The sequence below is a fragment of the Phyllostomus hastatus genome, unplaced genomic scaffold (assembly GCF_019186645.2).
Source record: "Phyllostomus hastatus isolate PE091 unplaced genomic scaffold, TTU_PhHast_1.1 phas_scaffold_182, whole genome shotgun sequence".
Lineage (NCBI taxonomy): Eukaryota > Metazoa > Chordata > Mammalia > Chiroptera > Phyllostomidae > Phyllostomus > Phyllostomus hastatus.
The window spans coordinates 30,979,565-30,994,670 of NW_025334013.1; the positions used below are offsets into that span (position 1 = coordinate 30,979,565).

Genomic DNA, 15,106 nt, shown 5'->3' on the forward strand with positions numbered 1-15,106 from the left:
TAAGATTGCTTTAGGACAAAAGCAAACCATGGACCAGAGACTGCTAGAAATACAGACACTTAAGTCAATTAAAAAGAGCCATTGTCCCCAAAGGATGAGCTTCACTACAAAGATAAACTTGTAGACAAGTATGTACAATCAAAGGTTATAAGGGCTATTAAAAACATTTACATTAGAGAAGAAAAAGAACTAATAGTTGATTCTATTTGAAAGAGAAGTGCTATTTAGAAAAGGTTTCTTTAGAGGTGATGACTAAGAGTCCTTAAAGAAGAATCCCAAAGCTGGAACACAGGCAATTCCAAGAGCAGAGTGTTCAATGAACACCAAGACAGGAAGCGTGAAAAAGAACAGATTATTCAGTGATCTGCAAAATAGTTCAACGTGATTAGTGCTAGGAAAGGAGGTGCTCTCCTTCTGTGGGGAAAGAGATGTTTGGTAAAGTAGGCAAGAGCCAGACTGTGGAATATTTTGGGGAGACTTTTATTCTATAGGTAATGGGGATCCATTGTTCATAAACAAAGTTAACCATGATCCAACCAACAGTTTCCAAAAGCCTCGTGGCGGCTTGACGGGTGTATTTGAGGAGTTTAAATATCAACTAGGAGACCAATTCCATAGTCTGGGAGAGTAATGAAGGCAACAAAAGTAAAAGAACATAGGAAAAAGATGGAGAAGTGTTCAGAGCAACTGACTAGACTTAAGAACTAACTGTATAGAGAATGTAAGAATGACACTAGTGTCCCAGCTCAAACTTTTAAACATCTGGTTAACAGAGTAAGAAATGGCTTTTCACCACAATTGACCACAGAACATTAAACAAATAGAATGATACCCAGACTGTGCTACAGAGCTTCTAAATCAAAATCTCCTGAAGCAGGGTCCAAGCAGGTTTATATAGGAGTCCACCATGGGTAAGAGTGGTTTTCTTATTTTAATAGGCCTACTTGATACATGTAGATATGAACAAAACCAACCCCATCATCGTGTTCCAGATTTCATTTGATTTTTACTTTATTAAAAAAAAAAAAAAAAGATTTTATTTATTTTTATAGAGGGGAAGGGAAGGAGAAAGAGAGGGACAGAAACATCAGTGTGTGGTCGCCTCTCACATACCCATTACTGGGACCCTGCCTGCAACCTAGGAATGTGCCCTGATTGGGAATCGAACCAGTGACCCTTTGGTTCAAAGCCCACGCTCAATCTACTGATCTACACCAGCCAAGGATCATTTGATTTTTAAAGTTTCATGCTGTGAACTTTGACTGACCTCACTGTCCTTAGCAAACATATCAAAATCTTCCAATTGATTACTTGTGTTCCTTAAAATGAAGCCATAAATGTTATTAGTGACAGCCAAAATGGCAATAACAACTGAGTAAACACCAAACTGGTGATAGTATCAATTATAAACAATCATTTGTCACGAGACCACCAGGAGGTATGGCTCCTGGTGTTACTGCATTTTCATCCCTTTGTAGTACCCAAGTTATACTATAAAATAAGTATAGTAACAGGAACCTTTAGGGGAGAAAAGTCTGCCCAGAATTGCCGAGTCTTCTGTTCCACTCCAACCCAATCTCCCACTAAGTACTCTACTGACAGAGTTGCCTGCTTTGCCTGTCAGTTAAGAAACCTTTCTTGCTCTGGCTGGCGTAGCTCAGTGGATTGAGCCCAGGCTGTGAACCAAAGCATCGCAGGTTTGATTCCCAGTCAGGGCACATGCCTGGGTTGCTGGCCAGGTCCCCAGTGGGGGCCACAAGAGAGGCGACCACACACTGATGTTTCTCTCTTTCTCCCCCTCTCTCCCCCCCTTCCCCTCTCTAAAAATAAATAAAATCTTAAATAAAATAAAATAAAATGATTAGCAGCAGAGACCTAAATACAGTGGAAAGACTTTAAATCATTTAAAACAAAAACAAAAAACCCCACAAACCTTTCTTGTTATGGTGGCCACTTATGCATTTGCTCTACCATGAGACATCGTGTTCTCAGTCACATTCTATCTAGGGTTTTCAGAAATATTGCCCCTATTTATGTGATAGCTTTGTTCTCTTTCTGCTTATTTTAAAAAATTTAAAAATATAACAAATACAGGAAAAAAGTTCCCATAAAACATTTTATAAACCTGATTTAAAAACAAAAAAAATCTTTGACTTTTGTCTCCAAAATAATTTCTTAATCTATAGATTACAGCTTATTTATGCATTCATTGGTTGATTCTTATATGTGCCCTGACTGGGGTCTCAATCCACAACCTTGGTGTAGTAGGATGATGCTCTAACCAACTGAGCTACTTGGCCAGGGCCCCACCTTTTTATTCTGGCAAGGCAACTTCTTGCTGGGTGCTTTTCCTTCAGGAGGCATATATATCTAATTATGCCTCTTTTTGTGATGGTGGCCGAAACCCATTCATAGAATGAAACTATTAATCCTCTACAAGCTGGAAAACAATGATCTTCTAATTTTATCATTCTTTCTTTACTAGCTATTATACTTCCATAAAAAGAACTTCCTCTATTTGGTGACTCAGTGGTAAAATTCATATGGAAAAGATAAATGTATGCTTGTTTTATCTAAGATGAAGTATCATTGTGAACTCAGATTTAATCATAGTTGTGATTCAAACTTTTGTTATAATTATCCTTAATTGACATATGAAATATCCCAAGTCTGGCTAGTGGGAACCTCTTTAATTTGGCTTATGAATCCCTCTGTAACAATCCTAGTAGTCTTTAATTACTTCTTTGCTACTTAGTGTGACAAAATATTCCAATTTTATGTTTTTAAATTTTTCCAGTGGGCAGAGCCTAGATTCAGGAAATGTGTGCTCACGTGCGTGTGCGCGTGTGCACACACACACAGTCTCTCCAGAAAAAGTCCAGCCATTGTTAATATAACTAAACACAGTTTGCATGACATTGACGTAACCTGGAACCCAAAAAGAGTGGAACAGAATACACATGCACGAACAATGATAACTTCATTGTGCTACTCAGTGGGGGAAGTAGATGCCATTAAGAGAACACGTGTACTGTGTGGCTGTCACATTCAAAAGGACTGAGCAAGAGTGAGCAACAAATCTGCATCAGATTTTGTGTTAAGCTTTAATATTCCTGTGTGGAAGCTATTCAGGTGATTTGTACAACTGCAGCTATGGGCAACTGGAGTTAAGCAGCTTCACCATGACATTCAGTTAACAGCTAGCTAAGCCCTTTCCAACAAGGTCTGAAGTGGCGATTGAGAAATGGGATATTCGCTTGCGTGCGTGTGTGGTCTGCAGGTAGAAACTCCTAATCTACTTCCATACAAGATGCATCCTCATCACTCTCAATTGGGGGGGAATCTCATCAGAAACAACAGCACTGGCTTCACCTTCATCAATGTCAAAAGCCAGTTTGATTAGGCAGTAGATGTGATTAGACTATGTCTGGGGACCCCCAAGTGAGAAGCTGAGAGAGAGCAGTACAGTTTCAAACAGCAGCACCACATGGTCCTTGACAGCCCTGTCATTCTTATCTGCCTCTGCCTTCTGCTTCGGAGTATCCACAATGGGGTGGTCAAGGTTGATCTCCCAGTGCCCATTGCAGAGCTGTCCAGCCACAGGCACTAATCCCAATGCTGCGGGGTGAATATACAAGCCTATTGGAGACTATCGCCTTCTTAACCTCCTTATCCAAGATTTCCTTCATGAACCTGCAGAGGTTCTTAAAATTTGGCTTTGCTCTCCTCCATTTTCTTCTCTTCATCTTCAGGTAGCTCCAAACCCCCTTTGGTAACTGAGATCAAGCCTTCCCAAACTTGAGCTGTTGCACACAGTTCTCACCAATACGCTCCGTCTAATATACTGCCTCGAAGTCCTGCTTCTGCACTCACTCCACAAAAGCAGAGTTGTCAAATTGTTCTTTGCTTTCACCAGTGATGTCAACATTTTACCACAGCTGCCCACCATTCATTCCTTGTAGCTATATTTTCCCCCCACACCATTTGCAAGTGAAGGACTTCATGTCATTCACCCTCAAATATTTTATTATGTATTTCCTTAAAAGAATATTCTCTTACATAATCACAGTATAATTTAAAAATCAAGAAGTTCACAATAGCCCTGGCCAGGTGGCTCAGTTGGTAAAAGCTTGTGAGTCTGCATGTATGGGAAACAAGTGAATGATATTTCTCTCTCACATTAATGTTTCTTTCTCTCCTTCCTTTCTCTCTCAGATCAATAAATATATCCCTGGGTAAGGGAAAGAACCCCTAAAAACTTAAAAACAAAACAACAAACACCCCCACAAACAAAAACAAAAAACCCAACTAACAATAAACACTATCATCTAATCCACAACACTTAGGAACCCTAACGCTGATGTCTTTTATAGCAAGACAAAAGTTTTTTTATTTTTCTTTTAATATATTTTATTGATTATGCTATTATAGTGTCCCATTTCCTCCCTTCACTCCCTCCCACCCACATTCCCCCCCTTTAGTTCATATCCATGTGTCATACTTATAAATTCTTTAGCTTCTACATTTCCCATACTATCCTTACCCTCCCTCGGTCTATTTTCTACCTACCATCTATGCTACTTATTCTCTGTACCTTTTCCCCCTCCCTCCTCCCACTCCCCTGTTGCTAACCCTCCATGTGATCTCCATTTCTGTGGTTCTATTCCTGTTGTTTAGTTTGTTTTTGTTTTAGGTGTGGCTGTTAATAATTATAAATTTGCTGTCATTTTACTATACATGTTCTTTTTTATCTTAGATACATATCCCTTTAACATTTCATATAATAAGGGCTTGTTGATGAACTCCTTTAACTTGACCTTATCTGAGAAGCACTTTATCTGCCCTTCCATTCTAAATGGGAGCTTTGCTGGATAGAGCAATCTGGGATGTAGGTCCTTGCCTTAAAAACATTGTTTTTCTCTCCATCCAGAATACAATCTAGGTTCAGATGTTGCCTTTAGTTGTTGTCTTTGGTTTTCTTTAATCTGGAACTTTTTTTTATGACCATAACATTTTTTAAACAGCATAGGCTAGTTCTTTTATAGAACGTCTCTGTCTTTAGTGGAAACCTAAAGTTCAATTTGTACAATGTTTTCTCATGGTTAGAATCAAGGTTATGTATTTTTGGAAGGAATTCACAGAGGTAGTGTAGGATCCTCAGTGCATCACACCAGGAGGCTTATGATGTCTATTTGTTTCACAACTAGTGACAGTAATCTACTTCTTAATAACATAAAATGAATTGCACCAATACCAGGTTTATCATTCCAGGAGTTCTGAAAAATGCTTACACCTCACCAACCTCTCTAAAGATAAAAAAACTATTTCCTACAATCAGCAAGTTCCCTCATACATTTTCCCAGTTGATCCCCACTCCACACAGGAAACACTTGTTGTGATTTTCTTTCCCACAATAGATTATTTGCCTGTTCTAAAATGTCAAATGAATGTAATTATACAGGATTACCCTTCACTGTAAGGCTTCACTGAGATTCATAATGTTTATCATGTCAGCCCTTCTTTTCTATTAGAGAATAAATAGTCCATTGCATTACACCATAGCTTTTCTATTTTTATGTTGATAGACATTTAAATTACTGCCAATTTGGGCCATTAAGAATAAAACTGTAATAAATACATATCTACTTTAATTTCTCTTGAGTAAATACCTACAAGTGGAATTAACGGGCCTCAGGGTCAGTTTATGTTTAGTTTTGTAAGAAACTTGCAGACTTTCCTTTCCCCAAAATGGCTATACTCCTTTACATTCCTAACAATGTAATAGAGTTCCGGGTGCTCTAAAATGTCACCAAACTTAGTGTTTTCAGACTGTTAAATTTAGCCATTCTGGTGGGTGTGCAACAGTATCTCATAGTAGTCTTAATTTCCAAGTTTTCCTTATGACTGATGACACTGATCATTTTATTCAGATGCCTACTGGCCACTTGTGTATATTCCCTTGTGAATAGTTGTTCAAATTTTGCTCATTTTTGTAAAAAAATTATTGAGTTGCAGGAGTTATTTCTACTATGGATATAGGTCCCATTTCAAGTATATATTTTACTAACATTTTCCTTGAATATGTGAGATACAAAGTTTTCAGATTTAGGGAAGCATGACTTATTAATGTTTTCCTTTATAGTTATTGCTTCCTGTGTTTGAGATCTTTTCCTAGCCCTAGATGGTATGTCTTAGTGGATTGAGTGCCAGCCTGCAAACGAAAGGTCAGCAGTTTGATTTCCAGTCAGGGCACATGCATGGCTTGCAGGCCAGGTTCCCAGTAGGGGGCACTTGAGAGGCAACTACACACTGATGTTTCCCTCTCTCGCTCCCTTCTCTCTCTAAAAATAAAATCTTAAAAAATAAACAGGCATGAGGATGATAAAACACTGAAAATCAAGATAGTGATTACCTCCAGGGGAAAGTGAGGAGAGCAGATTAGGAAAGCTTTAACTGTATCTGTAATATTTTACCTTTTATAAAATAGTGGTCTAGAGCATATTTAGCAAAATGTTAATATTTCACAAAGTTAGGTGATGTGTTAACTTGACTGTTTCTTCATATTCTATGTACACTTAGTAACTTCCACTTTACCCCACACTACTCTTCATAATCTTTAATTTTAAAAAATCAATCACGTTTTAAAAAGATTTTATTTATCTTTAGAGAAAGAAGAAGGGAAGGAAAAAGAGAGAGAGAAACATCAGTGTGTGGTTGCCTCTCACATGCTCCCTATTGGGGACCTGGCTCGCAACCCAGGCATGTGCCCTGACTGGAAATCGAATCCATGACCCTGATTTGCAGCTTGTGCTCAATCCACTGAGCCATACCAGCCAGGGTTAAATGTATTTTTTATATACCCAGCTAGTTGTGGTCATAGCAGAAGATGTACTTTAGATAAATATTCATGTCAGATATTAATTATAGTGGGTTCATTTAATTATACAGAATAAAAACATAAAAAGAAACTCATTTGATAAGAATACAATTTTGATGAAGATTTCACCAAGTTCCCAGGTGTGATGAACAACAGAGATTTTGTTTCTTTATCATTTTCACTGGTCTTCCTGGATTTGCTTATGAGTTTATTGAATAATGTTACAATTTTATGTCATAGCAACTTCTGGACTACTGGACATGTGGAAAATTCTGGATGAATATTCAATGTCAGGGAAGTAGAAAGTTTTCCAAAAATAAAGGTTTGAAGGATAAGTGCTTGGGGGTATGAGTTCATATTAATAAGTGACATTCTAGAACCCCCAGGACATTTGCTAGAATCAGAAGATGGGCACATGCCTAAATCTGACTATTTAATTTTATTAACATAATACAATGGTTCTTATAGATATGACTGGTTAATTTGATGTGCCACTTGAAAATAACTAGAGTCGCCCTGGGCAGAGTGGCTCAGTTGGTTAGCATACACTGAAAGGCTGGGGGTGGCTTTGGTTGGGGAACAAATGGGAGACGGCCAATCAATGTTTCTCTCTCACACCTATGTTTCTCTCTTAAAAAACCAAACAAAACACAAAACTAGAGCTGCAGTATCGAATACGGTAGCCACTAGCCAAATGTGATTTCTGAGCACCATGACTCTGCAGTCAGTCTACAGGTATGTGCTACAAGTACAGAATACACAAAGGATTTTGAAGATCTAGCACAAAAAATAATATAAATTATCTTAATTATTTAACATATCTCTTACAGCCCTGGCCAGGTAGCTCAGTTGGTTAAAGCATTATCCCAATAAACCAAGGTTGTGGGTTCAATCCTTGGTCAGGGCACACAGAATTAATGAATGCATTAATAAGTGAGACAACAAATCAATGTTTCTCTCTTAAAAAAACCTATCATGTATTGTGATAATATTGATATACTTAATTTATGAACTTTTTAAAGGTGCACTAAAAACTCTACTTTTGGTTTAGAGTCCAAAGAGTATGTAATTCAACACACAACAGCATCAAGTCTTACTGAATACATAGGCAACAGCTAGACTACTTCTAATTGCATGTTTGCATGTTTATAAGTTATCACAACTATTTTACAGAAGAGGATAAATTTAAGAGAAAAAACCTCAAATGATAGTTGGAGAAAGACAATTTAATAACATGCAAGATTACATTTTTTACATAATTATATATTTGAATACTGAGCCTTATAAAACTTAAGAGAAATTAAGGACTTTAAGTTCCAAAGGCATAAAGATGAAAACAAAAATTTGCTAAAAGTTACACAAGATTTATAGCACCATCTTCATGGTCATTGACTGCTTTTCTCTAAAAACAATAAAAATCTAAAATTAGGGACTCCATTTTTAGTAATTTCTGAAATGTTCTCATTACTAACAGGGTCTTATATTTGAGATATTGTTAGATTTCAACTACACAACAAACCATCATACTTACAAAGTCTTCCTCTTCAAACTGCAACTTTTCCATCTTGTCCTCTTTCTTTTCTTCCCTAATCTCTGTAGGTGGCTTTTCTTGAAAGGCACAGCCTTTCCGGGAGTGAAAGCTGCCATTCCAGTGGCGATGGTTCCCTGTGCCACCCCCACTACGCTGGCTCATGCCATCATGACCTCGGGAAGAGCCATGCCAACCAGAAACGTTTCCTGTGATTCCAGTATATGCTCCCTTAGAGACACCAGAGTCCACTGAATCATGGCGAAACAGGGAGGGCTGGTGCCACGAATCTGAAATAGTAAGGAAAAGTACAACATTAAAGTGTCTGCTTCCTGGAAACTCAGAAGTAGCTGGGCCAAATGCTCCCTAAACCTTTTTATGGTATTACCGAAAGCCCTTCAGGGGACCTTTTAAATAAAACATTAAATCCATAGAGAAGAAATCACAAAATACATTGTTCTTTTCATATAATTTCTATATAAGTTCTTCAAGTGAATAAAGGACTCATAAGAACATAACAATGTTTGACTTAGAAAGCCAACTGCTGAGGACTATTCTTACAAAAGATCGCTATTTCAAATTATGGACACGCACTGCCATGCTGGGCTTGCCCTAAATGAGTAGCTTAAATGTAATTATGGAAATTGGGCATGGCTCACCTCCTGTAGTTCGCAGAGGTCCATTGTTAAAAAAGCCATCAGAGGAATTATGTCGACGACGGCTTACTCCAAATCTACCATCTCCTCGGGGTAGGTGCTCTCCCTGTTTTTCAAAGGTGGCTGTAGGTGACTAAGATGATAAAGTACAGAGAAGCAAACAGATAAATAGACATCTTTCAGTATCTTAGATTTTATACCAGGCTTTTAGAAAATAGTAACGGCAGTAGAAACCGCCATTATGAACATATGGGCCATCATAAGGGTACCAGAGGTCTGAGTTATAGTCATCCTAGGCTATGTATTTAATCATTAACTCATTTACATTATCTCAGAAGGGAAGAAAAGGAAGCTACTCCAATTTGCCAAAAACAAAACAAAACAAACAAACAAACAACAAAAAACCCCAAACAAACCAACAAAACAAACCCCCCCAAAACAAACAAACAAACAAACAAACAAACAAAAAAACACCTTGCCAGAAAAAATAAGCCCCAAAACATTACACTTAAAAATATTAATCTGCTCTGGCAGATGTGGCTCAGTTGGCTGGGCATCATCCCCCAAAAGGAAAGGTCCTCAATTGGGGCATGTGAGGGAAGCAACTGATCAATGTTTCTCTCTCATATTGATGATTTTCTCCCTCCCTTGCCCTCTCCCTAGAATCAATAAAAAGAAGAAAAAAAATTTAATGGTAAGATTTTTTACTTTGAAAATAAATATTAATCTTGCAATAGGAAAGGAAAAGGGTCTCCTTAAAATGTTCCCGGAATGTTTAAAAATGTCCTTAGAAATGAATAAACAAAAATAAAGTTTTATGGGCTTTTTAAAGAAAGATTTTATTTATTTTATTTTTAGAGAGGGAGGGGAGAGAGAAAGAGAGAGGAAGAGAGAAACATCAATGTGCGGTTGTTGGGTGCTGTGGCCTGCAACCCAGGCATGTGCCCTGACTGGGAATCAAACTTGCGATGCTTTGGTTTGCAGCCCGTGCTCAATCCACTGAGCTATGCCAGCCAGGGCTTATGGGCTTTTAAAATATCTTTATTTCTTAGTTTTTAGAGAGAGGAGAAGGAAGAGAGAGAATAGGAGAGAAGCAATGATCAATTGCCTCTTGCACACCCCCAACAGGGCAACCCTGGCATATGCTCTGACTGGGAATCAAACCAGTGACTGTTCAGTTCACAGGCTGGGGCTCAATCCACTGGGCCACATCAGCCATACAAAGGTTTTATGGTTTTTAATTTTTTTAAGTTAGGTTATGATCCCCTTCAAGTTAATTTCTGTGTAAGATATGAAGAATGAGATTCTCCCCTCTGCTCTGCCCCCATATAGATATATCCAGCTCTATAACGATTTGTTAAAGAGATTATCACTTCTGCATTGAATTATCTTGGTATTTTGGTCAAAAAAATCAACTGACTATATGTGTCTTGGCTAGTGTGGTTCAGTGGATTGAGAGCTGGCCTGCAAACCAAAGGGTTGCTGTTTCGATTACCAGTCAGGGCACATGCCTGGGTTGAGGGCCAGGTCCCAATAGGCGGTGAGTAGGAGGCAACCATACATTGATGTTTCTATCCCTCTCTTTTTCCCTCCTTTCCCCTCTCTCTAAAATTAAATAAATAAAATCTTAAAGAAACAACAACAAAGGTAATTAATCTATGGAAACTTATTTGAAACCCTCAGGCAAAACTAAATATACAAAAAAACACACAGACTGTAAGATGGAGGCCATCTGGATAGTTAGTATAGGAACAGAACAGTACCTTAACTGCCTGTGGTGTTGAGAAATTTAGCCAAGCAGGAACAAAATCATGCTGCGCCATTTAGGTCCAGTGTCTCTTTTCAACAAGGTGAGGCATCCAACCTCATGGCCAGGATCTGAAAAGGTGAAAGATCTTGATAGCAAAGTGTAAAGGAGTTTGCGATTATTTAAGATCCTCCACCTTACAGAAAAGACCCACCCTCTAAGCTTCTCTAGACTACTGATCAGACTGCACACTTCAGAAGTTCTAAAGATAGCAGTGGTCCATGAATACACAATCTTGAAAAATGCATAAAGAGAAAAGTAACATAGATCTGAAAGGTTATATAAAAGAAGCTTATGAATTCTTGACTTATATTGGAAGAACCTTAAGAATAAACATCTACTCAAAATTAGAGATACTTATGATGAAGAGATAACTTCTTCAGGTAACTTCTGGCAAAAGCAGTAGAAAAAGATCTTCCTAGAGAAGGAAGATACAATCTTTCAAGTGTTCTATTTAGTTCACATTAACTTCCTCAAACACCAGCTATCATCAATTTTCCTGAGAGATCCGTTAGTGTCTCCAAACCACCCCACTGATATTTTTCAAAATTAAATATATCCGAAAGCAGCATATTTTCCACGATACATATACATGCACAGTCTCCTTCCCAAGTTAGACACAGGAGAATATTTACCCCAGAGCGTAACCTCTGTGGTCCTGTTTCCTGAATTCCTTGAGTCTGCCAGCTGGATTTCCCACGAGGTTCTCGTTAGAAGGGTGCTTAATAAGGTTGGGCAGCAGCACACCTTATGATGAAGCACAAAGAAGCCAGGCTCTGTGTGGATCACTCTCAGTCCCCTCAATTGCTCATCTTAAACTACCTAGTTCCTGACACACTTCCAAAAGGGGGGAGGGGAGGGGGAGGGGGGGAAGGGGGAAGATAAAAAGTATTTGTTACATTTAAAAAAGGGGGGGAAGGGGAAAGACTTATGTCTATGTTCACCTCATTCAACTTCCTTGAGTGATGGCACTATGATGTTGCTTAAATAGATAATACATGGACATTTGCACAGTGAGTACAAACACTGTTCATAACAAGGTCATAAATAAAAAGACAGGTGGATTCACATGGGCAAATAATGTCATCTAAGGGACAGATCAAAAATATATTAAAGAGCTATCTATAAAAGATGAGTGCTCAACTCCAGTGGCAAAACATCCACATGACAAAGCCCTTAATTTCCAAATCTCATTATCCTCACACAGCTGCTAAAAATGATGTGCAAATATGTTACTTATATTTGTTTTATTCTTCAAAATCTAAGGATATAAGAAATCTTGTTAAAAAAAAAAATCAGACAGGAACTTGATATACTTTCCCCTCCAAAGAATAGCAGCTTTCAAGGCAAATTTCTTGGTATAAAGCTTCCAAATGTATCTTCTATTTCTTTGGTCTTCACTATTTATAAATTCACAGCAAAATTAAAACAAGTAGAAAGACAAGGGGATTAAGGAGTAGTCAAGCAGAAAGACAGTTCCAAAGTTGTCTCGTCTTTTCAGTTTTCTCTATTTCGCTTGTTTTGTCTCTTTTTGAAGACTGAAACTGAACTACTGGAAGGTGATATGAAGAATATTCTACTGCTTCAGTAGAGAAGTCACTTATTATTTTCGATCCATTTTCTTCATTTTTCAATCATTTACAAGGCCACAGGAATATAATACTCTAAATGAAAAAACAAAAAACAAAAACATTACCACGAGGCTAAATCACTGCTATATATATAATTGCTAAAATGAGATAGTAAAATGATCAATTAAATTAAGGTCCCAGGAGTCAAAACTCTGAAGTCTAACTTAGACATTAATGTGTTGCCGCCTATAGCAACAACATAACTGTCCATAATTCGAAGGATTTTGGAAGAGTCACCTGAACAGAGTTTGCCTTCCAAAAATCAACCAACCAACCAGCCCTCACATGAGGATATGCTTTATATTGACATTGGGAAGGAGGTAGAGAAACACCTATCGGTTGCCTCCAGCACATACCCCAACCAGGGATCAAACCTACAACCCCCTAATGCACATGATGATGCTCTAACCAACTGAACCACCTGACAGAGTAAGAGTTTGTTTTTTAAATATAACCATTTCTCTAATTAGCTATCAAAGGTAATTCAGAAATTCAAATTAATGAGTCTGTTAGATTTAGATTTTCTCTCAGACAGAACAGCTTGCCGTATTGGTCAAAGAGCCATGTAACTTTCTCATTTATTACCTGCCATCAACTATCTAATTATTTAATACTAACCATAGCTAGATTCTTAAAAAAAAAATATCTGTCACAGCATTCTTCATATATTTACATATTTTTAGGTACTTAGTTATCAATGAAGAGACTTAAGCTCTGTCTTAAGTTAGGCAGTAAGAGATGACACAAATATTTCTTTGGCAAATTCCTAACTCTTTTCCAGGGGCTAAAAATTGTTCTTTCTTCCTTTTTTAGAAGATTTTATTTATTTTACTTTTTAGAGAAGACAAGGGAGGGAGAAAGAGAGGGAGAGAAACATCAATGTGTGGTTGCCTGTCGTGTGGGCCCCACTAGGGACCTGGCCCACAACCCAGGCATGTGCCCTGACTGGGAATCGAACTGGTGACCCTTTGGTTCCCAGCCTGCACTCAATCCACTGAGCCATGCTAGCTGAGGCTAAAACTTTTCTGATATAAGAAAATGCTTTCATTTGTGGGCAATTCTGGTACACGCTGGTAAATTCTAGTTTGGAGGATATTACTCATATAGTCAATTAGCAGCCTTGCTCTACTGTTTTAAGTTTATGGGATTAAGATATCAAATTCATGATAGTAAATACCTCTGTGAGGAAGTAAAGGGAAAGAAACCAAAAAGATCACAGTGGCTTCAATTGTATCCATAATGCATTATTTCTTAAGTTGAATGATGTGTACATGACTATTCACTTTTTCTCTATAGTTTTTAATAGTTGTAATATTTAAATTCTATTAATAGAACAAGCATATAAGAAGTTAGGTACATGATTTAAATAATGTAATTTATAAGTGGAAATACATATATGTGTATATAAACATACTTACATATCAATCAACCAGAGTATATACAGTCCTTCAGCAAAATAGACATAAAAACTGACCATATATTAGTTATAAGACATTTCAATTAGTTTCAAAGAACATTCTATATTCTCTAATCATCCTGCATTGAAATTAGAAAACAAGCCCTGACTGGGTTGCTCAGTTGATTAGAACATTGTTCTGATACACTGAAGTTGTAGGTTTGATCCCTGGTCGGGACATATTCAGGAAGCAATCAATGAATGCATAAATGAGAAGAACAACAAATTGATGCCCACCCCAAATCAATTATTTAAAAAAAATAAAATAAAATGAAAAAACTTTCTCTTGCAGTCCCTACTCTCCTTCCCTTTCCTGAAGAAATCCTGTCCAAAGCCAGTAGGTGGGGTCAAGCAAGGTTAAGAATCTATGTGTACCAGAGGGTATGTTGTAGAGTGCTGGGGCCTAACCAGATATGAAAGGTGTCCATGTGGGCTGGCAGATAGGGAAATGTGTGTGGGTATGGCAGCTGCCCAGTGCAGGATGCCAGAGCCCATTAGGCAACATAAGGCAAGTGTCCCAGTAGGAGGGCAACCCAGTGCAGAGTGAGTAGAATGAGAAGGGCATGCTGGCAGAGGGACAAGGCCAAATTGGTTCAGGGCTTTCTTGCAGCAAGGTAATTTGCCTAGGTGTTACAACCTGGGTGTGGTGAAGAAGGAATCTATTCAAGGCAGGATGTGATGACTGGGGTTGGTCGTATGCTGCAAATTGATTAAAAAGTAAAAAAATATTAGGGAAGAATTAGAGTCAGATTTTTTCTGTGTGAGAAAGGAGGCAATGATAGAGTGACAAACAACACTGAATAAATTTGCAATATTACAGCTAGGGCAGTGCTTAATAGAAAACAGGTTTTAAAAACACTTTTTAAACAGACTAAAAACAAACAGACCTAAGCATTTTAATCTAGATGACCAAAAAGAGCAATAAAATAAACCTAAAGGAGAAAAGCCCCCCCCCCCCAAAAGGAAAAAAACCTCAAATGACTTTAAAATTGTAATTCTTTTTTTTAAAAGAGCTTTTAAAAATTATTTATTTATTTTGGCCCTGGCTGGTGTAGCTCAGTGGATTGAGTGCCAGCCTGTGAACCAAAGGGTCACCGGTTCAATTCCCAGTCAGGGCACATGCCTGGGTTTCAGGCCAGGTCCCCAACAAA

General features: G+C 37.9%; 1 protein-coding gene across 6 annotated transcripts in view; it reads right to left on the reverse strand.

The window, feature by feature from the left end:
* Positions 1-15,106, reverse strand: part of GPBP1L1 (GC-rich promoter binding protein 1 like 1) — a 44,480-nt gene that overhangs the window by 13,588 nt on the left and 15,786 nt on the right. For all 6 annotated transcript variants that reach the window (XM_045858670.1, XM_045858668.1, XM_045858669.1 and 3 more), the window contains 4 exons: positions 11,504-12,532; positions 10,825-10,939; positions 9,065-9,194; positions 8,409-8,695 (listed from right to left, as the gene is read on the reverse strand). In XM_045858670.1, coding sequence (XP_045714626.1) covers positions 8,409-8,695; positions 9,065-9,194; positions 10,825-10,884 — 477 coding nt within the window. In that variant the 5' untranslated portion in view covers positions 10,885-10,939; positions 11,504-12,532. The remainder of the gene's footprint in view (positions 1-8,408; positions 8,696-9,064; positions 9,195-10,824; positions 10,940-11,503; positions 12,533-15,106) is intronic.